General features: G+C 41.4%; 3 protein-coding genes across 4 annotated transcripts in view; all 3 read left to right on the top strand.

The window, feature by feature from the left end:
• The window catches only part of LOC135524187 (solute carrier family 45 member 3-like), a 49,079-nt gene extending 43,949 nt beyond the window's left edge, over positions 1-5,130 (top strand). For both annotated transcript variants that reach the window (XM_064951493.1, XM_064951494.1), the window contains exon 5: positions 63-5,130. In XM_064951493.1, coding sequence (XP_064807565.1) covers positions 63-506 — 444 coding nt within the window. In that variant the 3' untranslated portion in view covers positions 507-5,130. The remainder of the gene's footprint in view (positions 1-62) is intronic.
• Positions 5,131-6,090: 960 nt separating this feature from the next.
• On the top strand, positions 6,091-12,240 carry LOC135524186 (fibroblast growth factor 6-like). Its single transcript, XM_064951492.1, has 3 exons — positions 6,091-6,508; positions 7,037-7,140; positions 8,726-12,240. The coding sequence occupies exons 1-3, from the start codon at positions 6,169-6,171 to the stop codon at positions 8,900-8,902; spliced, it is 621 nt and encodes a 206-aa protein (XP_064807564.1). The 5' UTR covers positions 6,091-6,168; the 3' UTR covers positions 8,903-12,240.
• A 648-nt stretch (positions 12,241-12,888) lies between these two features.
• LOC135524185 (fibroblast growth factor 23-like) lies at positions 12,889-19,573 on the top strand. The gene is made up of 3 exons (XM_064951491.1): positions 12,889-13,375; positions 17,663-17,766; positions 17,930-19,573. The coding sequence occupies exons 1-3, from the start codon at positions 13,168-13,170 to the stop codon at positions 18,287-18,289; spliced, it is 672 nt and encodes a 223-aa protein (XP_064807563.1). The 5' UTR covers positions 12,889-13,167; the 3' UTR covers positions 18,290-19,573.
• Positions 19,574-24,210: the final 4,637 nt, after the last annotated feature.

Raw genomic sequence — 24,210 nt, 5'->3', positions numbered from 1 at the left:
TTGCACACACTGCCTAACCCTAGACTGTGTATTGAATTTACTTCTCTCTCTTTGCATTTCAGGTTTACATGCCAAAAAAGAAAACAAAAAACTTGCTTAAGTACGGGATTGTGATCAAGCAGGACTCGATCACGCATTTGACACCCGTGGCTGAGGAGGGGGGGCTTCCCCACAAACTGGGGGGCAACAACGGGCATGCCTTCTTCAGCCAAGATGGCTCAGACTACTACCCCCCTCCCCAAGGCCAGAATGGGTCGTCCCACAAAGCCACGGGCCCCGAGCAGGATGAGCCAGAGGGCTACGAGAAGCGCGGCGTAGGGTTGGACTTTGCCATCCTGGATAGCACCTTCCTCCTCTCTCAGGTCTTTCCCACTCTCTTCATGGGCATGATCGTTCAGTTCACAAAGTCCGTCACTGCCTATATGGCCTCCTCCGCCATCTTTGGCATCATCGCCATCTATCTGGCCAACCACATCATCTTTGACCAAAAGGACCTCAAGAGCTGAAAGAACCAGGAACCAAGAGTGAAGGAATGCACCCCTGGCTGCACTACCACTCCCTGCGCTTGCAATGCTACAGTGTCTTCACTGACCGTTGCCATGGCATTACCAATGGATTGCAATGAGGCAGCCCGTTTATACGTTTGTGTGTATGTGTGTGGCAGGAATGAAAGGAAAATGTATACCCATGACAATTGTTCCCTCCAGAATTTACTGCAGCTAGTTACTGTGTCTACAAGAGAGAGACTGTGTCTGTATATTTAGAGTGTCTCTCACCTTGTTCCTTTCAGACATGTAGATGGCCTCTCAGAAGGGTCACTTCTCCTTCTCCTCAGGTACAGCTAGCTTCACAGCATGAGCATGATCGGACTCCATCAGCCCTTTTAGACAACTGGAATACAGATTTATTACCATTTCACTCTCATCTATGTGAGGAGTTTGTCAATGCTATATATTTAAAACAGTCTGCTGTTAGGGCTGGATTCAATCCGTACTGTGGAAGATCTGTGTTAAAATGTAAATGTAATTTCCGATTAAGCCGACAGCATTTACCGTGAATGCAGTACGCGTGAATGCAGTACGCGGGAATGCGGGAACATTGCCTATATCGTGGATCTTCCGCGATACTTCTGCAATATGGATCGAATCCAGCCCTTAGTCAAAGTCAACAGGAGATTATTGCCCACTTCTCATGCAGACTGGCCAAGAGAGAAAAATACCCAATCTGGAGAGCCCATCACCTGCTTGGGAAAGGATCTGGGCTCACATAGCTCCATGCTGCTAATGTAGGGGCATTTCTGTCTGTTTGTTATTCTCAGCCAGGTTGTGCTTGCAGTCACAATGGGTGGATTATGCATTGCTTACCGAAACATACATGTTATCACACACGTGATAAGTCCAATGAGACCATTGGACTTGTTCGTCAAGAAACTGCAAATAGAAAAATTGGGAATAACTGGGGTAACTGGCCCCTAGGGTAACTGGCCCCCAGTTTTGGATGGTTTTTGGTAATAAACAGGTTTACTGTATATATTTTGTATATGAATTCATATATTTCTATTCCTATGGGAATTTCTTATGCAACCTGTTTGGGTGAGGTCATCTGTGTAACTGTGGTGTTGTTAGAATGAAGTGGCTCAATGGCATCGTTGCATTTTTGTTTGAAGTCTGTCATCTCAGGATAGTCACCTCTTTTCTAGAAATTTCAGACAGTGCCATATTGTGCTATTTATTACATCATTTCTACTGCCATTATCACGTTCAATCTGAAATGACACTAGGAACGTAAATGAGGTGAATTAACCAATGCTGTAAAAAAATTCAGGTGCACTTCTTTTTGGAAACTCAATTAATATTCCCATGAGCAAAATACCAAAAAGTCATACTAGCAACACTGCAGCGTTACAGTGAACTGGGTTACTGAAAATAGTTTTGGTATGCAAGATGACAGTTTTTTTGTGTTCTGTCATATTTTTTATGCTTTTCTCTGTGTATTGTACATCTCTTTTGAAGGTCAACATGGGTCTGTGAAAAGGTGTGTGTGTGTTTTTTGTTGTTGTTTATTTTACTATCCTTGTGGGGACCAGAAGTCCTCACAAGAATAGTAAAACAAGGAGAATTCGGACAAGTGGCAACATTCCACCGGTCCCCACAAGGTAAAAGTCTGATTTAGAGGTTAGGGTTAGAATTAGGGTTTAGAGTAAGGGTTAGGTTTAGAGTTAAGGTTTAGGGACTCAATTGTTTGGTCCCCACAAGGATAGTAAAACAAACTTGTGTGTGAATTTCATAGTGCAGTGGAGAGAGCAGGGCAACATGACATGACTTCTTTGGATGCAGTCTCTCCTGGAGTTCCAGTCACCTAACAGAATACTGCACACAAATAATAGCTATAAGCTACAGACTTTCTGTATCTCATCTGCTGCTGTACACTGTGGCCAGTTTATTGGGTACACCCATTTAGTACTGGGGCGGACACCCCTTTGCCTCTAGAACAGCCTGAATTCTTCGGGGCATGGAAACTTCGCTCAACTGTTACCGTTGACACCAAGCAGGATTGGGCCATGGACTCATACTGTTTACACCAAATCCTGACACAACAGGAACTGTCATTTGTCAGATCAGGCCATGTTTCTCCACTCCTCAATTGTCCAGTGTTGGTGATTGCGTGCCCACTGGAGACACTTCTTCATGTTTTTAGCTGATAGGAGTGAAATCCGGTGTGGTGGTCTGCTGCAATAGCTCATCCGTGACAAGGACTGACAAGTTGTACCGTTCTTTTCACGTTTGTGACCCACCTGTTAGCTTGCACGATTCTTGTCATTCTCCTTCGACCTTTCATCAACAAGCTGTTTTCACCCATATGACTGCTGCTAACTGGATGTTTTTTGTTTGTTGCACCATTCTCGGTAAACCCTAGACACTGGCCGGCCGTTTCTGAGATGCTGGAACCGGGGCACCTGGCACCGACGATCACTCCATGCTCAAAGTCGCTTATGTCACTCGTTTTGCCAATTCGACCGTTCAATCGAACAGTAACTGAGTGCCTCGATGCCTGTCTGCCTGCTTTATATAGCAAGCCACGGCCAGGTGACTCACTGTCTGTAGGAGCGAACCATTTTAATGAACAGGGTGGTGTACATAATACACACACAGTAATCAAAATATATTGTGGCCTTCAGTTATTCTTCAAACGGGAGTTTTGTTAGTAAAACGCTTGTGTTACAATCAATATGTTATGTTATATGCATTCGGTGTATGATTTGCCTACTTTTTCTGACTTTCAATCAGAAATATGGCTGTATAATAACCAAACATAATGTAATAGCTCATTTATGCAATGATGAGATTGGCTAAATACAGTTGGCCCTATTGGATATATACTCTCATTTTGAGAATGGGGTCAAAATGAACTTGTTTTTTGTAATATTTCATTGGCAGTTAGTGAAAGATAATACCACGTCACTCATCGTTGAAAACCAATTACTAAACAGACATGGTAACTTTGTGAAAATAACAGTTGACTTTGAGAAAATTCCCCCAGCACACAGACAAGTAAATACTAATCTGACGTACTGTAGAACATATGGACATACTGCCATGCGCCTTGGGAATATAGCAAAGTTTTGCAAGTGCCTCTAGAAATGTTTTTATTTTTTGGACATAACTATTTATTTATTGTTCTTTTAAAAATCACAAGCACATATTAAAGTATTTAGCATTATTTTTTGTTGCATCTGTCAAAAGTGTAAAGGGCAAAAGCTATTTCTGTGAAAAACAATTATAAATTGTTATTTTTTTGTGTAGATGTGGTAAGAGACATCTTGACTTCAGCGCTATAATTTATTTGAATTTTCTTCCATCCCACTCGTTCATCGTGGGTTGCTTACACTCAGATAGCTTATTGATCTCGACTGCTGTCAATGTGTCCCTGTAGGATGGCAAAGTTATACTACGTATCATTATTTCATTGTGGCACTGTAAGTTGTCAGGAATCCAACTCAACTCACAAAGTTGATGATTTCCTGGTTTACCTTGCAGAATAGTACATTGATATTTAAACACATGGTTTTGTTTTCGCTTCTAAGTTGTTGGTTTCATCCGGACTATTTCCTCTATGAGTTCTGGTTTTAAAGGAGCAACTTTGCTGGATGTGCATGTCTTCGTGATGACTAATATTTTTGCAGAGTATGGTAAACAACCTATTGTATCCTTATTTATTAGTAAACAGGAAGTAGTCGATACTGTTGCATCAGGATAATTTATAACCACTGTATTGTTTCTCTGTGTTGAGTTTCCCCTATATTTCGTTTTGTTGATATTTGTTAGACATACACTATATATACAAAAGTATGCGGACACCCCTTCAAATTAGTGGATTCTGCTATTTCAGACACACTCGTTCATCGGGAGATTCATGAAATGGGTTTCCATGGCTGAGCAGCCGCACACAAGCCTAAGATCACCATGCGCAATGCGTCCATTGGAGTGGTGTAAAGCTCACTGCCATTGGACTCTGGAGCAGTGGAAATGCAGTCTCTGGAGGGCTGAATCACGCTTCACCATCTGGCAGTCCAACGGACGAATCTGGGTTTGGCGTATGCCATGAGAATGCTACCTGCCAACTGTAATGCAGCCAACTGTAAAGTTGCAGCAAAGGGGGGCCAACTCCATATTAATGCCAATGATTTTGGAATGAGATGTTAGACAAGCAGGTGTCCACATACTTTTGGTCATGTAGCGTAAGTAACCATTGAATTTCAATAACTTAACAACAGTGTGTCCAATTATGTGTCCAAATGCCCAGTGTTTAGGTTAGTTGGGTCTCAAGATAGCAAGTGCCAAGGGTCACATTTAAGATGGCTTTGGTTAATTGACAAAACTGTTTTGTAAATGTGCTGGGGTGTATAAGACTTAATCAGGGATCTATTCACATTGGTCGTATTTGCTGAGGACTGTATGATTATGAATCTGCTATTATGTCCTCAGTTTTAATTGATGCTCCAAATGTGTTGTTCTTTGTGTTTTCAGCCTTCATAAAAAATCAAATTATTTTGATTATAAATCCCTCAGCTTGGGTATTGTGCAGTCACCAAATAGATTTTTTTTTAATACAAAATAAATGTACTGCATTGAAAAATGTTTGTCTGAGATTTTGTATGTCACTGAGAACAACTTTGTCGTCTGTCGAAATGTTTTCAACTATGGTCAATGATGGTTGCGCATGAAGCACAGTTAAAACCTTGGAGATAGCGCCATCTATTGGAATTCCCAACCAACTGGATGACATTGAGGGGACCGGTGGAAGCGCGCAACTGACGTATAGGCATATGCTCCATGGTGTCATCATTACAAAGAAAATATGATATGCATTTATGTTTCAGGGGAAGGAATAGACTATGCGAGACGTTTCGGGTAACTAAATTACGCACCACTGTGCTCATGAATGCATCTTACTTTAATTGTAAGCCTATTCAAGTGTTTTATGAGAATAATTGGTTTGGAAAGTTCTTGAACCAGCAGCATAGGAAGTGGCCCCCAAGGGTGCCATTGCTCTCCGGTGACAAGTGGACTGTTTTTACACCTTCCTTCTAAATAAGGAAGCAGCCTGTCAGACATATGACCACCGACCCAATTTGGGAGCTGCCAAAGTGTCCATCATGTTCCGCAGTTGCTTAACGCCACCCAATGCGATCTCTCCCTTCCTCGGTTTCACGGGCGCTGTGACAGTGTTCGGTTGAACTCTCCACAGACTTGGCACTGCAATTCAGCGCCTCTTTTCTTGCTTGCTTGCAACTTCACTCTCCCCATCCTCCGCCTTTGTATTATTCGAAGGGGCAGCAGTGAACTCAGAATGATGTAATCTAGAGATGCGATAGCCTGGCAAGGTGAAACAGGGTTCTGGTGAGTGGTGTTCTCCACGGCCTGCGTTGCCCACAGAGAGAGGGAGGCGCGGGGCTGCAAAACATGGTAATCATCACCGCCACCATCTCAAGCACTGCCACGCGCACTCCCATTTCTACTCCTCTGCATTGGGGCTGTCGTCTCATGCCCAGACCCCTGATCAGCTTTCCAAAAATAATCCTCTGCCAGCATGCCGAAGGAAGAAAAACAAGAAGAGTGGTATTTTTAGGGCCATTCATTTTGACCACGTGCCCCGAAGGTAAACCGGATGGCCATTGCGCAAAGGTTCCTCATCAGTATGTCCTACGAGGCCAGCACGCACTGGACGTTGACTGCGATTGTTCTCTTGGGGTTCATAGTGGGGATTGTGTCATCATATCCTATTCCGAGCAGGACAAATGCAACGTTATTGGAGAAAAGATGGGAGACCCTCTTCTCCCGCTCCATTCTGGGCATCTCGGGGGAGAAATCGGACCTGAACTGGGAGAGTGACTATTTGCTAGGTATCAAAAGAGTCCGGAGGCTATACTGCAACGCGGGTATCGGGTTTCACCTCCAGGTCCTCCCAGACGGGAGGATAAATGGTGTACATAATGAAAACCAGTACAGTGAGTTGCTTCCACAGATGTAACGCAATATACATCACATAAAGGGGCCGTCGTCGATAATTATGGATCTAACAGCATCTATAGCCCATTTTGCATGATATGTCATCAGCCGCGAAGGGAGCATTGAATGTCTTCTAGAGCAAAAGACAAATCTATTAAAAACAGTATCCATCAGTGATAACTGTCTCCTTAATCTCAAACATGACATGAATGTATGGACGTATTTAGACAACAACCTATTTTTACACTGGCTCCTACAGCGGCCCAGAAACTAACAGTCACCGTGTACGTTCAAAAGGGCAATTATTAAGTCCACATGATAGCCTAAACCTATACATTTCTGAGCATATGTCGAAAATTGAACGTGGGAATTTATATAGAACAAAGACTCAGCATCCTGCGTAGCAATCTGCAAGGTTACACCCACAGACGCACAGCATATGCTATAACCACTATGAACCATATTTTGTACCTATCTGATCGGATGTATTTTTCCAATATCTAATATCTGGTATTTTGTTCAATTAGGTCTAATAGAGATCTCAACGGTAGAGCGAGGAGTGGTTAGCTTGTATGGGGTAAGGAGTGAGCTGTTTGTCGCAATGAATAGCCGAGGAAGGTTATACGGAACGGTAGGTATGCACAGTTGGCTATTCCATTTATTTTCCTGCAATATTTGTTAATGGCTTCGAGAATAGTGGTCTTTGCTATCACGCTATGACTGGTCGGGGTTTATTTGCATGTAATATTAACTATTGGGTGTGCCTATCTTAACGTGTGCTGTGAATTATGTGAGAATAAATATGATAATGGAATGGTAGGCTATTTGGTATTGTTAACGATATGTTCCCCCAATCTTATTATGCATTATTTAGAAATTATAAGCAGTAAATGAGCTAAGGGCCTGTTAATGGTCGAGTTGCCTTCGGCTATAATGATGAGGTTAACAGACGCATAATTGTGTCACGCGCTGTAATACGGCCCTGCGTGCGAGGGAAAGCCCCCCGATACTCCAGAACCTGTCATCGGGACCTGGGACTGTATGCAATTAGTCCTTTAAATATGAATATTAGGCCTATTTACATGTTAGGTTGCACTCACAGGCTATGGCTATCACTGATCGAAGTGCATCCTTTGATTATGGACATTGAACCAGAAGTCAGGAATGATAATTTCAAAAGTGAGTCCATGAGGGTCTCTCTGATGGACGTCATCAGGCAGTCCTGTTGGAAGTCCCAGCACATCCCGTCTTTTCACAATGTATTATTGCAGAACATTTTAAAAAATGTCTATCCAACAAATACTCTGAAAAATATTGTTAGACAATTGTTTATACAATTAAACAAACACGATTAGCAATGAACAAAGTGCAAGGTGCGCACAATAAGGCCCACAGCTCTCCAATTGCGCATGAATGAACAGTCCCCCCCAAAATACACTTACAAAGTGTATGCAATTAAAAACCTTTTGACATCGATAATTTCACAAATAACACATTGGTTAATATGCTAATTAATTACCCATATGGGTGAGAAATAAGTGTCACAGCAGTGCTACCTGTGCGTAATACCCCAGTTATTGATGTTTAAAGGGATGGTTCACATTTGCATCATCTTATTAATACACAAAAATAAGTCAATAGACCCAGGGAGTAAGCAAACCAACATTTATTTTTGTTCAGTAAGCTGCAGTTTAGCATTGTCTTTATCAAGCACAAAGTATGGGAGTGGTAGGGCCTCTGTTAGCATGCTCCCAATAGCACAAATTACTCCAAAACAGCAACATTCACAATGTAATTTCCTTTGAAATTGAATGAATATGATATGTCAAGATGATCTCAGTTGATTTAAAGTTTTGAGTTCCAGTTTTCAAAAAATATGTGGTAAATGTAATTTTCGTTAGATATCACCTCAAGGACATACGTTTACGGTTTAATAAACACTTTTATTTCTTATGAATTTTAGATTGAGCAAGAGATGTACTAGTCTTCAGAGACAAAGGTTTGCAGGTTCATGGCCTGCTATCAGCCCCAAATGTGCTCCAATATATTAGTGCATGGCTTCCCTACTTTACATGTGAACCAATCCTGGATGAGGATGAAATGATTGCATGGCAAGTATTTTTCTGTGCATCCTGTACAACCATATCAAACTGCTAGCTGTGAAACGAGACTTGGCCACGCATTTTCTTAGGCTTTTTCTCCTTTGCTATTTTCAGACAGTCTTCCATGATGAGTGCAAGTTCAGAGAGAGCATGCTGCCAAACAACTACAACGCCTATGAGTCTTCCGTTTACAGAGGCTCCTACATTGCTCTCAACAAGCATGGCCGTCTGAAGAGAGGCAAAAAGGCCACCACTGCCATGACTGTCACACACTTCCTCCCCAGAATATGAGCAAAACTGGCAATAACTCACTTATTTGCACATGTGGATTGTTTTCCAGGTAACATTATACTGTATACATGCATACACCAATACAAATGGACTGCAAAAGAAAGAAATACCACTATATATGATGGTATTTATTCAGCCTTTTATATGTACATTTCAGTAGCTTACTTTGTTTTACAACTTATGGATATGCCATTATTTGCTGCTTGTTATTTTAATGAGTATTATATAAGGGGTGGAGAAGCTTCGCCTGTCCCCTCCACTTTATATGGGTGCTTGCCATATCTGGTGGAGACCTTGCCCTGTCAGTGGATGACAGCTCAGCCTCTAGAAGTGAAATGGATACTTTTCATTACCTCAAAGCGCCACGTCACCGAATGGAAAAAAATGTGTGCATGAAATTTCTACTGAGAAGAATGCCTGTTTACTTTGAACTTTTGTCGTTATCAATCAAGGACTAGACATTTTCCATCCTCTGTGTCAACATTATACCATTGTATAGTAAGGGTAACTAGAGCACTTGTTTGTTTCCTTGCTTTGTGATGAGATGGTGTGTGCCTTTGATTCCTACTTGAGAGCCCCTTCCCTTGCATGCGAGAAAAGCGCCCTCCAGTCAGAAATAGGGATGACACGCAGGTCATCACTAACCTCATACACTCCAGGGGGCTTTAGCCCGATTCCTAAAGGCCCACAAGTATCTTCTGTTTCTTTTCTTTTCAGAATAACATCAATCAAGTAATTGAGACTCTAATTGAGACTCTTGTGTCCGAGCTCAAAGCCATTGATGTGGAAAGCTAGAGCTGGAGACCCACCATCCTAGGGGGCTTGACAATCCTGGCTTTTATGAGGCCAGATGGTTTTATGAGGCTAAGTGTATAATGGCTAGATGGTCAGACCAGATTGAAATGTGTGTATGTGCCTGGTCTTGGACTAAAGGGAGCCTGCTGTAGAAATCAAACAGTTTGATTCCTTTTGAAACTGATGAGGGTTGAAACCTTAACTTGTGCGCTGGTTCGATGTCTGTTGTTGCATTTACAGTATCTCCATTTCTGCAGTAAATGTTGAGCTGCAGAAATAGTGCTTGTTTTCACATTCACTCTGGATATGAGGGTCAGCTGCATTCATTTGAAGTAATGTCAATATTACATTGACATTTTTTGAGAGATGTTGCTTATTTCACGCAACTGAGATTTGCTAACAATATTTCAGGTAGCTAGTGCAATCTGTATTTAACATATAATATCTGATAGTTAGATCATAACGATTGTACTCATAGGTACCTGTTTCTCTCTTTCATTGCTTATAGTTGTAAGGTCTTGTGTGAAAGAAAAACAGAAGCAATGTCTCAAAGCATTTCCCCAAAGGCTTTACAGTAGTGATGTTTGGGCTTTGTGCATTGAAGTCAATGCTTGCTTGCTCTCCTCCTCAAATACTGTTTCCATAGTGGAGCGATAAACCCATACAGTGCTGTACTGACATGAAGAAGAGTACTTATATGGGACTGTGCATGTGGTACCCATTGTTCTTTTAACCTGCTAAGGATGCAGATCATTTTGGACAAGCTACTCCCCAAATACCCGAGCAGACCCCCCTTGTCCAGTGGACACTGTAAAAGCCTTTGTTCAGCAATGGCCATGAGATTCCAGAAGTATCCTTCCTCTCCCATCCGGAGCCATTTTAGTCCAAGGTCAGAGTCATAGACTTCTTTCACTGTGTCTAGGCACGTGATGTTCAGGTTGACCCGGGGTTGACCCGGATCTCTTTTCCCCTTTGACCTACATTCGCTCTGTTATTCCTTTATTTATTCATGGTTGATATGTAGCTCGAAGAAAACCTTGCATGAATGACATACAGTGATTTTTTTTTAGGTGTAAGTGGTTTGATGATTCTGTACCTCTCTTTGACTGGTGGGCAATGAGCATGGACTTATTGGGAATGGAGTGGCATAATCTGATTTAAAGACGGTTTATCTTTGGTTATTACAGTGCTATAGGTATGTTTGGTGCGTCAGAGATAAATCCATAAGATGTTGTCATCGTTTACCTCTTTTACATTTACACCTGTTCAATTCTTATTCCAACACAGCATTCATCGGTAGCCAACTGTCAAATGGATTTGAGCTGGTACTTACCTTCCCCCCCAAGTACTTGTAGTAGGAAGAGACAGGCTGCAGGCTCGATGCAGTGTCTAGTTGAGATGGAACACAGAAAGCATCCATGTGTACACCCATCATACTCTGTATCTGCCACAGCAAAAGAGAAAGCAGAGGTGTTATCAGATCAATTTACATTGAGTCAGGAATTGTCCTGCTGTGCAGTGCTAGCAAAGCACTACTTCCAAGGAAGATGGTATACAAGGAGGATGGCAAACAATGAAAATATGTAACACAAAGGCTGTTTTGGATGTGGGCCGTTATGAAGTTTTGTTCAGTCTTCCGAGTAGAGTTTTCTCTACAGATGGCACCAGATCAAGCCTACCTATATTGTCACAATGTAACTGAAAAATGTCTTGAGAATGATCTATTCAGGATTGTGGAATGAATGAAAACTAGCTTTTCTACCGTTTTGCATGTGTCTTTCTGGGATGACGTAGCAGGATTCATGGTTTCATTTAATCTGGGTGGTGCAACAACATCCTATTGTATTTATCATTCATATTTTTTTGGCCGGTCTATATGGACAACAGGACACTATCTGGACAACCTTGAGATTTTGTATGAAAAGCGCTATATAAAACAAATCTATTATTATTATTATTAACAAGCAAATACATGAACTGAAATAGAGATATTTGGAAGTGTGAGAATTGTGCCTCAGTCAAAATGGTTTCTTATGTCATAAAGAGCACCTAGTTTAGTGTACACCTGTTAGACCTTCACACAAGTCTTTGTACTAAATGCATTAAAGCTGCTCAAAGAGTGTTAGATACGCAAATGGTGTTCAAGCCTACAGTAGCTTACAATGCAATCCATTGTGGGCTCTCCAACGTGTGCAAAGGTGGCGGTAGTGAGTCTGTGTGTGCCCTGTGTGTCTGCAGCCTTAGTTTGTGTTCTCACTCAGTTTTATATTCCTGTACTGAGGGGAGTGTGCATCATCTAAATCCCCTTCGTCTTTTTTAACATATACCTTACCTTCTGCCTTAGTTCCGATTTATTGAAATGATTGTAAATTAGTTTGAAAAACAGACTTCTCCAATCATTTGTTTCTGGGGGGAAAAAAAATATGTTGACGAGTAAGAATACTAATATATAAAAAATGGTTTTCCTTTTATTTTTGTACGTATGTGCTGTGCACAACAGTCAACTGTGTTCCTGCAATAATAATAAAACATGTTTTATATGGGTTGTTGTTATGCCTATGGTTCATGTCAATTGTGAACTGGATTTATATGATAGAACCTCCCATGTATTGATTTTGCCAAGGCCACCCTGAGTATTTTAGATTGAGAAGTGTATTATACACTATTCAATATAAAATAAGCCAGCGAGTGTTTCTTTGTGGCAATTGATAAGTAAACTGAACTCTTTCAAGGATTATACTGCACTTTTGAAGCACATTCATATTACTATGATGTGTGTGTGCAGCTGGGGCTCCCCCCTCTGGCAAAAATAAATCTAGCCACGTTTTGGGAAGAATATGGTTCCATTTGGTCCCCTACACACCAGATGTGTTCAGGGATAAGCCAAGGGACAAAAACTGGACAGAAGTGTATGTGTGTGTGAGCAAGCGAGAGAGAGATTTAACCTGTCCAGTATTTATAAAGAAGAGAAGAGGCTAGGGGGAATAAACAAGAGAGCCCAGACCCTCAGGTAGGCAACCTCTACATGCAGGTAAAATGCAACTAAACTGTACCAACCAATAGAAATGCAGACCCCTGTAAAGGCGATTGCTCAAGCAGAGAGCAGGAATGGCACATGGGCCAATTACCTTTGAGGTGAGGGTGGTGAAGTTCCCTACTAATGTAGGATTTAAACGATTCCATACATAATTTCCCGCACATATAAACTACATCATTCTGTTGATCCTGGGAGTTTTTAACACGTTTTTTTAGGTAGAAGCGAGCATAATGTACTATTAGCCGTGTTATATAATGAGTTTTTGAAACTCAAACTAACATCCGGTCAGACAAAAACCATCGACAGGATTGGGCCAGTCACAGAGCTGTCAATCTTCAAATATAACTTTTGGCCTCTTTTCCCGTCAATTGTTGTCAACACTGCAGCTAGAGCACCTCGCGGATTAGCGTGTGAACCCGCACATTTCCCCAACATGCACCCGGTTTTCTTCGCGATTTGGCTGGCTGCTCTACACCAATCAATACCGGTAAATTGTTTCCCTGTGCACCTAGACCCATCGCAGCCGTGCAAAACAATTAAAGGAACGAGCAAGCGCTCAGAGTCTGTCGATGTAGGAGATGATTTATTGAAGGTGAATTTGAATGGACATGTACATAAAGCCATCGACATAAACTCTCTGGGTAAGTTTAGTTTTCTGTAATAAACTATTTTCACACTATGCTTTTATTTTAAAGTTATCTAGTTGTGAAATGTAAGTTTTGACTCGTTTTTATTTTACACACAATCTAAAAGCGAGTGTTCAATTTACACTGCCACTTATAAACGAGGACATGTTCTTTTTCTGGAGTTGAACAGCTGTGTAGGCATTTCTTAGGACATCTGAGCTGAAGTTTTGTGTTCAATGATTTACAGAACCTGTCCCAGTGCATATTTGTAAATATGTCCATAATTTTTCTCAATAGTTTTTTTGTACTTGTCTAATGAATGTATTTTACAGGTGTTTCCGTTTCTCAGTAGTTTGTCATTCTGTTTGCAGCGTTTGTATCAGGAGTTATCAAAATTGCTGTTGACGATCCACAGCGTTATGCAGGCTTGTCTGTTCTACTCAGCGGTTCATCAAGACCATGAATAGTAGAATCAGGTGTAATATGGAGTTTACCCACCTTTGCTGCTATAACAGCCTCCATTCTTCTGGGGAGGCTTTCCACTAGATGTTGGAACATTGCTGCTGGGACTTACTTCCATTCAGCCGCAAGAGCATTTGTGAGTTTGGGCACTGATGTTCGGCTATTAGGCCTGGCTCGCAGTCAGTGTTCCAATTCATCCCAAAGATGCTCGATGGGGTTGAGATCAGGGCTCTATGCAGGCCAGTCAAGTTCTTCCAGACTGATCTCAACAAACCATCTCTGTATTTGTTTGCCTTTATTTAACTAGGCAAGTCAGTTAAGAACAAATTCTTATTTTCAATGACGGCCTAGGAACAGTGGGTTAACTGCCTGTTCAGGGGCAGAATGACAGATTTGTACCTTGTCAGCTTGGGGATTTGACCACTAGTCAAACACTCTAACCACCTGCCGCATATGGACCTCACTTTGTGTCGGGGGCATTGTCCAAACTGTTGCCACAAAGTTGGAAGCACTGAATCGTCTAGAATGTCATTGTATGCTGTAGCGTTTAAGATGTCTCTACACTGGAACTAAGGGGCCTTGCCCGAACAATGAAAAACAGCCCCAGACCATTATTCCTCCTCCACCAAATTGTACATTTTTTTTTAATGGTATTTTATTAGGATCTCCATTAGCTGTTGCAAAGCAGCAGCTACTCTTCCTGGGGTCCACACAAAACATGAAACATAATACAGAACATCAATAGACAAGAACAGCTCAAGGACAGAACTACATACATTTAACAAAAAAAAAGGTACACATAGTTTGTGGGTATGCAGTGGTATATAGGCTATCTAGGTCAAATAGGGGAAAGGCGTTGTGCCGCGAGGTGTTGCTTTATCTGTTTTTTTAAACCAGATTTACTGTTTATTTGATCAATATGAGATGGAAGTTCCATGCAATAAGGGCTCTATATAAATACTGTACGCTTTCTTGAATTTGTTCTGAATTTGGGGACTGTGAAAAGACGCCTGGTGGAATGTCTGGTGGGATAAGTGTGTAAGTTGACTATGCAAAAATTTCGGGATTTTCAACACAATGTTTCTTGTAAAAATAAGTGATGTGCTGATTTTGCTTCCAGAGGCAGTTTGGAACTCAGTAGTGAGTGTTGCAACCTTCAGCATTTGGCAGTCCCTTTCTGTGAGCTTGTGTGGGCTACCACTTCGTGGCTGAGACGTTGTTGCTCCTAGACGTTTCCACTTCACAATAACAGCACTTACAGTTGGACCTGGGCAAATGTGAACTATTGTTGCATCACCATCTATCGCAAAAAAAGTACAAACCTAACTTTAAGCTACACATTTTAACAGAAGTGATGAACTGTATATTGATCAGCACAGCGATTGTCAAAACAGGACCATGTTTGAAACACAGGTTGGTTCTGAGCTTAATTCAATATTACACAGGTGAGCTAATAGTTACAGAAATCGGGAATGCAGGCAGGCTATATCTATTTGAGCTACTGTGTCTAACACACAGCCACCTGTTATGTTGGGCACCTACTGACCAAAAAAGGATGTTATTATGATAAAAAAATGTTAAACCTTTATTTTAGCAATACATGTAATTTAAGGAAATACAGGCATGACCCACATTACTACAAGACAAAACCGCTTAAACAAGCCTGATGGTCTTGTACATATAAAAGCAAAGTTAGCTTTCATTTAGCTTGAAAAAGTAGCATAATGGGATAATGTTTTACTGTGGTGTGTGAATAATCCAATGCTTTATCTTATATGCGGTACAAATCACATTATTGTGGAAGCACCTCCTCTAAGAGCCTGAATTAGGCTGTTTGAGAAGGTTTGAATCCTAAGCAGCCTGCCTACACAGTTTGAAGTACAATAACAACATAGCTACTGTAGTAGGTTAAAGCTGTGTGCTGGAAAACCTTGGTAGAGCATGGGTGGAAAAGGCATTGTGGTGCTCATGTGAATTTCCTTTTGTTTTTCGGCTTCAGACCAATGCCTAGTCTCACTTAGTTTTTAATAGATGATTTTGACATGCATTGGTTGCCCCAAACATACTCACTTGAAATGTTACTACTTAACTAATTAAAAAGGTTATCTCTGACCAAGTGGATTATTTATCTTTAGGCTCCCCTACTGGTTTATATATGTAAAAAAGTTTATACATCTAATTTCATTACATTATTTATATATACAGTGCATTCGGAAAGTATTCAGATCCCTTGACTTTTCCCACATTTTGTTACGTTACAGCCTTATTCTAAAACTGATGAGGAAAAAAATGTATTTAATCAATCTACACACAATAACCAATAATGACGAAGTGAAAACAGGTTTTTAGACATTTTGACAAATGTATTTAAAAAAACAGATGCCTTATTTACATAGGTATTCAGCTATGACACTCAATTGAGCTCAGGTGTATCCTGTTTCCATCATCCTTGACATGTTTCTACAACTTGATTGGAGTCCACCTGTGGTAAATTTAAATTGATTGGACATGATTTTGAAAGGCACACATCTGTCTATGTAGGGTCTCACAGTTGACAGTGCGTGTCAGAGCAAAAACCAAGCCATGAGGTCGAAGGAATTGTCCGTAGAGCCCAGAGACAGGATTGTGTCGAGGCACAGATCTGGGGAGGGTACCAAAACATGTCTGCAGCATTGATGGTCCCCAAGAACACAGTGGCCTCCATCATTCTTAAATGGAAGAAGTTTGGAATCACCAAGACTCTTCCTAGAAAGGCCGACCGGCTAAACCGAGCAATCGGGGGAGAAGGGCCTTGGTCAGGGAGGTGACCAAGAACCCGATGGTCTCTCTGACAGAGCTCCAGAGTTCCTCTGTGGAGATGGGAGAACATTACAGAAGGACAGCCATCTCTGCAGCACTTTATGGTAGAGTGGCCAGATGGAAGCCACTCCTCAGTAAGACGCTGACAGCACGCTTGGAGTTTGCCTAAAGGTCTCTCGGACTATGAGAAACAAGATTCTCTGGTCTGATGAAACCAAGATTGAACTCTTTGGCCTGAATGCCAAGCGTCATGTCTGGAGGAAATCTGGCACCATCCCCACGGTGAAGCATGGTGGTGGCAGCATCATGCTGTGGGGATGTTTTTCAGGGACTGGGAGACTAGTCGGGATCGAGGGAAAGATGAACGGAACAAAGTACAGCGAGATCCTTGACGAAACCCTGCTCCAGAGCGCTCAGGACCTCTGACTCGGGCGGCGGCGGTTCACCTTCCAACAGGACAATGACCCTAAGCACACAACCAAGACAATGCAGGAGTGGCTTCAGAACAAGTCTCTGAATGTCCTTGACTGGCCCAGCCAGAAACCAATAGTGTTTTAAGTTTCTAAATAGGGCATTCACCAGCACAAAATGCACAATCTTCCATGGGCACCATGAGGCTGGATAGTCTGCGCTTCAGCTCTCCAAAACCATTCCAATATCAACTGCGCTATCGTTAACTAGCTTATGTGGGTCTTAACCTCCCATTAGCGCTGCATGAAATGGTCAGTTTTGCACTTGTTTTTAAGGACACACCTCAACTATTACCACCCCTTCCACTCAGCACAAGCAAGCTGTTGTTAGACAGGTTGGCGTTAGGGCTGGAAAATGCCAGTGCGGCAGTTTTTTACATGAAGAAATTGCAAAAACAAATGCATTTGACACTTAATGCCAGCTGTAAATAGAGCCCAAGTGTCCTGACCATGTCCAAATTAACTAATTCAACAAAGTGCCTTATTTTGTAGGATTGTTAAATCATTTGCTTAAAGGAATAAATTGTCTGTCTCCATACTTAGTGTGAAATTTATTTATTTTTTCCCATAGTTGTCCTCCCAATAAGAACAGAAACAAGTGACTGTGTGCCAATATTGGACTTTAAAAGTAAACACTTCTTATGTGTGGACATCGAGGGAAAGTTGTTCAGTTCTGTAAGTATTGCATGGCAAGGTCACCCATGGATGGCCACTCTGGGAACAGTCAAATCTGCTCTCCCAAATCACTATTCACATTCATTGTACCATATGACTTTGTAGATTTAATGACCTATTCATGTCAAATTCAAGTTGTGTTTCTGTTGTCACTCCCCACCAGATGGACAGCAGGAAAGAGTGCCTTTTCCAGCAGCTGCAGATGGAGAACCATGTTGACCTGTTCTATTCATCTAGCAACGGACTGTTGCTCCACCTGGAAGGGGCTAAGATCCAAGTTAAAAGGCATGACTTGCTAAAGAGACACCTGGTTTACAGAAAGAAGAGGAGCCAACAGGTCAACGCAGAGAACCCAGAAGCAGAGCCCATCATGTCTGATCAGGATATGCAACAGGACCAAGAACGAGCTGGTGCTGTTTCCAAGGAGACCATCACTTCTTGTGACGACCCTTTGCGGGTGTTGCATTCCAATAGCCCAGGCAGTCCTATCAAAACGGCTGTGGAAAAGACAGCGAAAGAGTGAAGACTGACCAAGAACATGACTAGGCAGGCCAGAAAAATGGGCTTTGAGTTTGAAGCAACCTTTTCCGAGATAACATTAAGGGAGATATCTCCATGCACCAGTCCTAGTGAGTTTGTGATTTGGAATTGTCTGGATGGAGTGGTCACAAGACAATTTGAGTAAAGAGCATGTTAGATTGAAACAAGGAGGTGAATTAGAAAGATGATCTGTGCCCATCACTAGAAAGAGTCTTACAGTATATGTCGAGGTAGTTCTTGCTAAAGTCAGGAATGAGTTGATGAGGATAGGTGGATGAGACCGTGTGTATAGCACAGTGAGATACCAACATGTTGGTTATGCAAGGGCATGATGCACTTTTAAATATTTACATTGCATAAGGCAGGGCACGGTGGGAGTACGTTGAACATTTCAAACAGTTGGGTTTTCTATTGAGTCAGGGATGAAAGTCCGATTTTAAATCATGATGATTCAGGCCGATCCTGAAAATGTGCAGGCAAATGTGCAGGCACTTCTTGTTTTTGTTACGGCCTATAAACAATTCAGGCAGGTCACCCATCATTTCCTTATCTACATTCCAAAGTATCTTATTTTAATTAATACAGAAATACATGTTTGAGTAGCAGTTCATGAGGAGCCGGCCAGTTTGGCAACATTCAAGGTAATACTTCTCTTTAATGGTATGACAGGGTTGAAAGAGTGTCGATGTCCTTTCACAAAGTTAAATTTTAAACTGGTTTGGCATTGAGCCTGATGTCGCAATATTTTAGTTGCATGAGATTTTCTTATGTCAAAATGGACCAAAATTGCTGTCTTAATTATTATTTTATACAAGATTGCATTGTAACTTCTATTAATTGCAGGCCATTTTTAAATAGATATGTTATGGAATTACTATATTTCGTCAATATAAAGGTTGTGTATGTTAACTATGTTTTAAATATACTGTACATGTATCGGTTGTTTCACTGTCATTATACAGTACAGACATGTTGCTGAATGATGTTACTTCAACACCCAGAACAAATTGTTGCTGGTGCTGGACACCATTAGGAAAAAGCAATGAGCCATAACAATATAATGTTTATTTATTCAAATGTATTCACATATTGTTATTTATAATGTTTGTTTTGTATGGATGCTTATTGTCTTAAAATATATTGAAACATTCATAAAATAAGATTCTGACCGTAATCTTTACTGTACATATCATTTGAAATGTTCATTTTATTAGGTTAATACCCTTGAATGTTTGTTAAATATCAATAAAGTTCATTTTCTTCAGCATTTTAGAATAAAAACATGACGTCCTTTTCACATTCTAGGCCCAGGAATACACCTTGTTCACACTGTTTTCAATGCAGCTCTCCGTAACACTACATTAGTAGCCTGCTTTTAGATAGGTAGCCCAATTCTGTTATGTTTTTCACTAATTGGCTCTGAAAAAGATCTGATGTGATTAGTCAAAAGACAATTTAGTGGGGGGAATTTAAAAAAAAAATAATTTAGCCTTTTATTTAACTAGGCAAGTCAGTTAACACTTTACAATGATGGCCTACAAAATCAGAATTGGGCTGCCTGTGTGAACGCAGCTGTAGTAATGCTGTAATTCAAATCAAATTTGATTTGTCACATGCTTCGTAAACAAGTGTAGACGTCTTCCTCCCAGACAAACTAAACAGCTCCTTTGCCCGCTTTGAGGATAATACAGTGTATACATCTGGCCCTTCTTTGGACACTGTTAACTAACCTCCAAACAAGGTTCAATACCATACAACACTCCTTCCGTGGCCTCCAACTGCTCTTAAACACTAGCAAAACCAAATGCATGCTTTTCAACCATTCGCTGCCCGGCCCCACCCGACTAGCATCACTACTCTGGACAGTTCTGACCTAGAATACGTGGACAACTACAAATACCTAAGTGTCTGGCTAGACTGTAAACTCTCCTTCCAGACTCATATCAAACATCTCCAATCCAAAATCAAATCTAGAATCGGCTTTCTATTTTGAAATTAACATTCGAGGCCCCAAACTACTACGCTCTGCGATAGTTGAAATGAAAACAGAGGTAGTTGCTATGATTGAGGCCTGAATACAGGATGTTTCTGATACTTTAAAAGCAGATCTAACCATCCTGCGGAACGAGACAGTGCCGGCAATCACATCATTAAAAACAACAGAGTAGCACACTACGACGATTGCAGGACTGGAGACCTCCGCTACCAGTGTCTCTGACCTAACTACCTCCCCCTGGAGGCTGACGTGAAACACCTGGCTGTTGATCTGAAAAAGGTACAGAAGAGTTGTGTGAGTTTAGAGGGATTCTCTTGCCGCAATAACCTGAGACTGGTATCGGTCCCAGTCATCAGAAATGCCTCGCGTCACGGTTTTTGTTTCTGGGTTGCTGAAGGATGTTCTTACATGGATGAGAAGCCCATGATTGATCGTGCCCACCGGCCACTGCACCAAAAGCCCCGGGATGGTGGAAGGCCCCGTGACATCATTCTTCAAGTGCACCTTTTCCATGAGATGATGGAGATTCACCGATGAGCCCTCAATACCACTCTGAGCTTTCAAGGACAGAGCTTCTCCATCTACCAGTTCTACTCCCCCACTGTGTCCAGGCAGTCACAGCTTTGGGGCAGGCCAAATGACTACTACGGGACCATCCAGGTGTGAAGTATGGACTGCGATGTCCGGCCTATCTATGGCTTACTCTTGATGGTAAAGACTACAACTTTGATTCTCCGGAGGAGGCTATCAGCAACTGTTCTGTTCTGATCTGTGGATAGTAAGTAAGTAGCCCACCTGTGGTACAACTATGTTTAGTTATAACATACTATTATTGCATAGTTGGGGAGTTGGCGAACCCACTCAGGCTTATTTGATGTGATCTAATGTTTTGTTTTGTTTTAGTGTGCTTGCCTTACAAGCATTCAGTCATTTTAATTTAATTGTATTAAGTTTGTTTACATAGTGTCTCACTGACTCAAAATATTTTTGGTTATTTGTTTACTGCATCCATTTGTACTGACCCAGTAAACTGTAAATGTTCCGAGTCTACACATTTCATTTGATCCATTTTACTCTCAGATAAGGAGTTTGTCAATTTCATTTCTTCTGAAATCACCTTATTCCTAGAAATTAATTCAACGCCAGGTATGTCTTGCTCTACCATATGGGAGTCTCTCAAAGCATACATACGTGGCTAAATTATTTCTTATACAAGCCAACAAAAACAAAGCTCGCTCTCAGCGGCTTCGAGACCTGAGCGAAGCCATAGCCACATTGGATGAGAAGCATGCTACATATCCTTCCTCTGATCTACATAAAGAACATCAACTACTTCAATCTGAATTTAATGAGCTTTCTACCAGACAAGCTGAACAATTACTCTTACTCGCTTGATACAGAGTGTACGAACAAGGCGACAAGGCCAGTAAACTCCTTGTACATCAGATCTGTAAATCTGAGGCCTCATGCCTTAATACATCAAAGCTACCGCCTAGCCTTTTATCAGGCCTCAATTTCATTACTATTAAAGAAAAACAAAGACCCCTGGAATGTGGATCCTATCGCCCAATCTCGCTTTTTAACAGTGATTACAAAATCCTAGCCAAGTTCTTAGCCATCCGTATGGAAGGCTCGATACCCCAAGTAATACACTCTGACCAGACTGGCTTCATGAGAAATAGGCATTAGTTTTTCAATATTAGACGCCTTATGAATATACTGTACTCCCCAGCGCTGGGGGACCCGGAGGTGGTGGTCTCGCTCGATGCGGAAAAAGCTTTTGACCAGTGAGTGGGACTACCTAACAGCTGCCCTTTATAGATTTGGCTTTGGACCCAAATTCATTCCGTGAATAAAGATTCTTTATTTTTCTCCCATGGCTTCGGTACAGACTAACAACTTGTCCTCTGACTCTTTTCCCTTGCTCAGCGGATCCAAACAGGGTTGTCCACTCTCCCCCTTGTTGTTTGCTTTGGCAATCGAGCCCCTCGTCGTCGCACTGCACTCTAATGATGCCGTTCAAGGTATAATCAGGGCGAGCTTAGAGCAGAAAGTCTCGCTATATGCTGACAACCTCCTTTTGTTTATCTCCAAACCTGATACCTCATTACCTTATCTGTTCTATCTATAATATACATGATCTATTCTTAAAAAGTTTTGATCAATCTCGGGGTACAAGCTGAATCGAGGCAAGAGTGAGCTTTTTCCTGTAAATAAGGCTGCTTTAAAGTGCTCTTTTACAAGCTTTCAGTTTAGGATTGTCCGGGATTAATTCACCTACTTGGGAGTTAAAGTGACAAGTAAATATTCAAATTTGTTTTAGGAAAACATTGTTGCTCTAGCAGACAGTTTGACACAATCTTTTACTTTTTGGAAGTCTCTACCTCATTTCTCTTATTGGAAGGATTCCTGTCATTAAAATGAATGTGTTGCCCAAATGTTTATGTTTATTTCAATGTTTACCCATTTCTTTTTTTAATTCACTGGATCAAACATTCATGTATTTTGTTTGAGATGGCAAAGTACCACGGATTGGTAGAAAACATTTACAGAAGCCTAAGGCATTGGGTGGTTTAGCTCTACCAAATTTTCAGACATACTACTGAGCTGCAAATTTCAGAGCCCTTTTGTACTGGCTGCAGACTGATCCTACTGGCCCAAGACCACTCTGGGTCCAGATGGAGTCTGAATCATGTAAACCTGCTGCGCTTTCTTCTGTGTTGTGCTAGTCTCTCCCAGTGTCCCTAGGCAAAAGGTGTGTCAACCCAATTGTCTCTTAAAATTTGGAATCAATTCCGTTTAGCCTTTGAGGCTTTAAATGATGGGGCTTTTGGCATCTGGCACTCACTGGGCCCCTCCTCACTAGCCCAATTATTCTTTGATTATACAGGAAAAGTTCAACCTCCCCCAATCCCACTTCTTCCGCTATCTCCAGACTAGGAACTTTGTCAGAGCGAAAACACCTGAATTTCCCCATAGGCCAGCGAATACAGCTATAGAGAGCATCTTTGTGCCAAACTAGCTTCCTAGGGGTACAATTTCAGATGTATATGCCAAACTTGGAAGAATATTCTCTGAATTTGATCCTACCTGTGTCCGATGTAAAACAGAACCAGCCACACTGTATCATATGTTTTGGGGCTGTCACAAACTGTCAGGTTTCTGGGAATTAACATGGAAATGTTTCTCTGATATATATGACACTGATATAGATCCGTCTCCCCTTGCAGCCCTTTTTGGAATACTGCCTATATGTACCCCCCAGTCAAGAATTCAGTCGGACACTGTTGCTTTATACAACTCTTTTAGCTCGACAGCTAATACTCCAGAACTGGAAGATAGCAGTTCCCCCATATTATAAATATTGAGTGGGAGATGTGTTCTGCTCTCTTAAATTAGAAAAAAATAATTAAATTAAATACATGTGGGAACCCCCCCAAACTGTTTTATGAGGCTTGGGCTCCATTCCGGTCTTACTTTAAACAGTCCATCCTCTGATGGCATTCATATTAAAACAAAGATAAGTCTGTATTTGACTCCCCTGTGACTTAAGGGTTGGATGAGCATTTCTTTGTGTTTTTTTTGGGGGACATTAAGGTTGATGATGTGCCTATTGATTCCTATTGAATGTGACTTGCAGATGCCTTGTTCATCTTGCCCTGTCAGAGGCTAAAATGTGAGCTTGTTTTGCCTTGTTTTTTATTTTGTTCACACTTACATTAAAAAAAAATACTTTAAAAAAAAGCATTGTAAACTTTATCTTTGGATGGTTGGTCTGTGGCCATGACTTTCTGTGACTGTGAGTGGTTGCATTTCTCCATCCGTCACTAGTCTGTTTACAGGAACAATGGTGAGGTGTCCGCTCTTTCCCTGTACTGCAGTTGCCCTTCAACCTTTGAAGCCTTCTG

This window comes from Oncorhynchus masou, chromosome 31 (assembly GCF_036934945.1).
Source record: "Oncorhynchus masou masou isolate Uvic2021 chromosome 31, UVic_Omas_1.1, whole genome shotgun sequence".
Classification (NCBI taxonomy): domain Eukaryota; kingdom Metazoa; phylum Chordata; class Actinopteri; order Salmoniformes; family Salmonidae; genus Oncorhynchus; species Oncorhynchus masou.
Note: the sequence above shows the minus strand (reverse complement) of the source record. Positions and strands in the feature narration are given on the sequence as shown.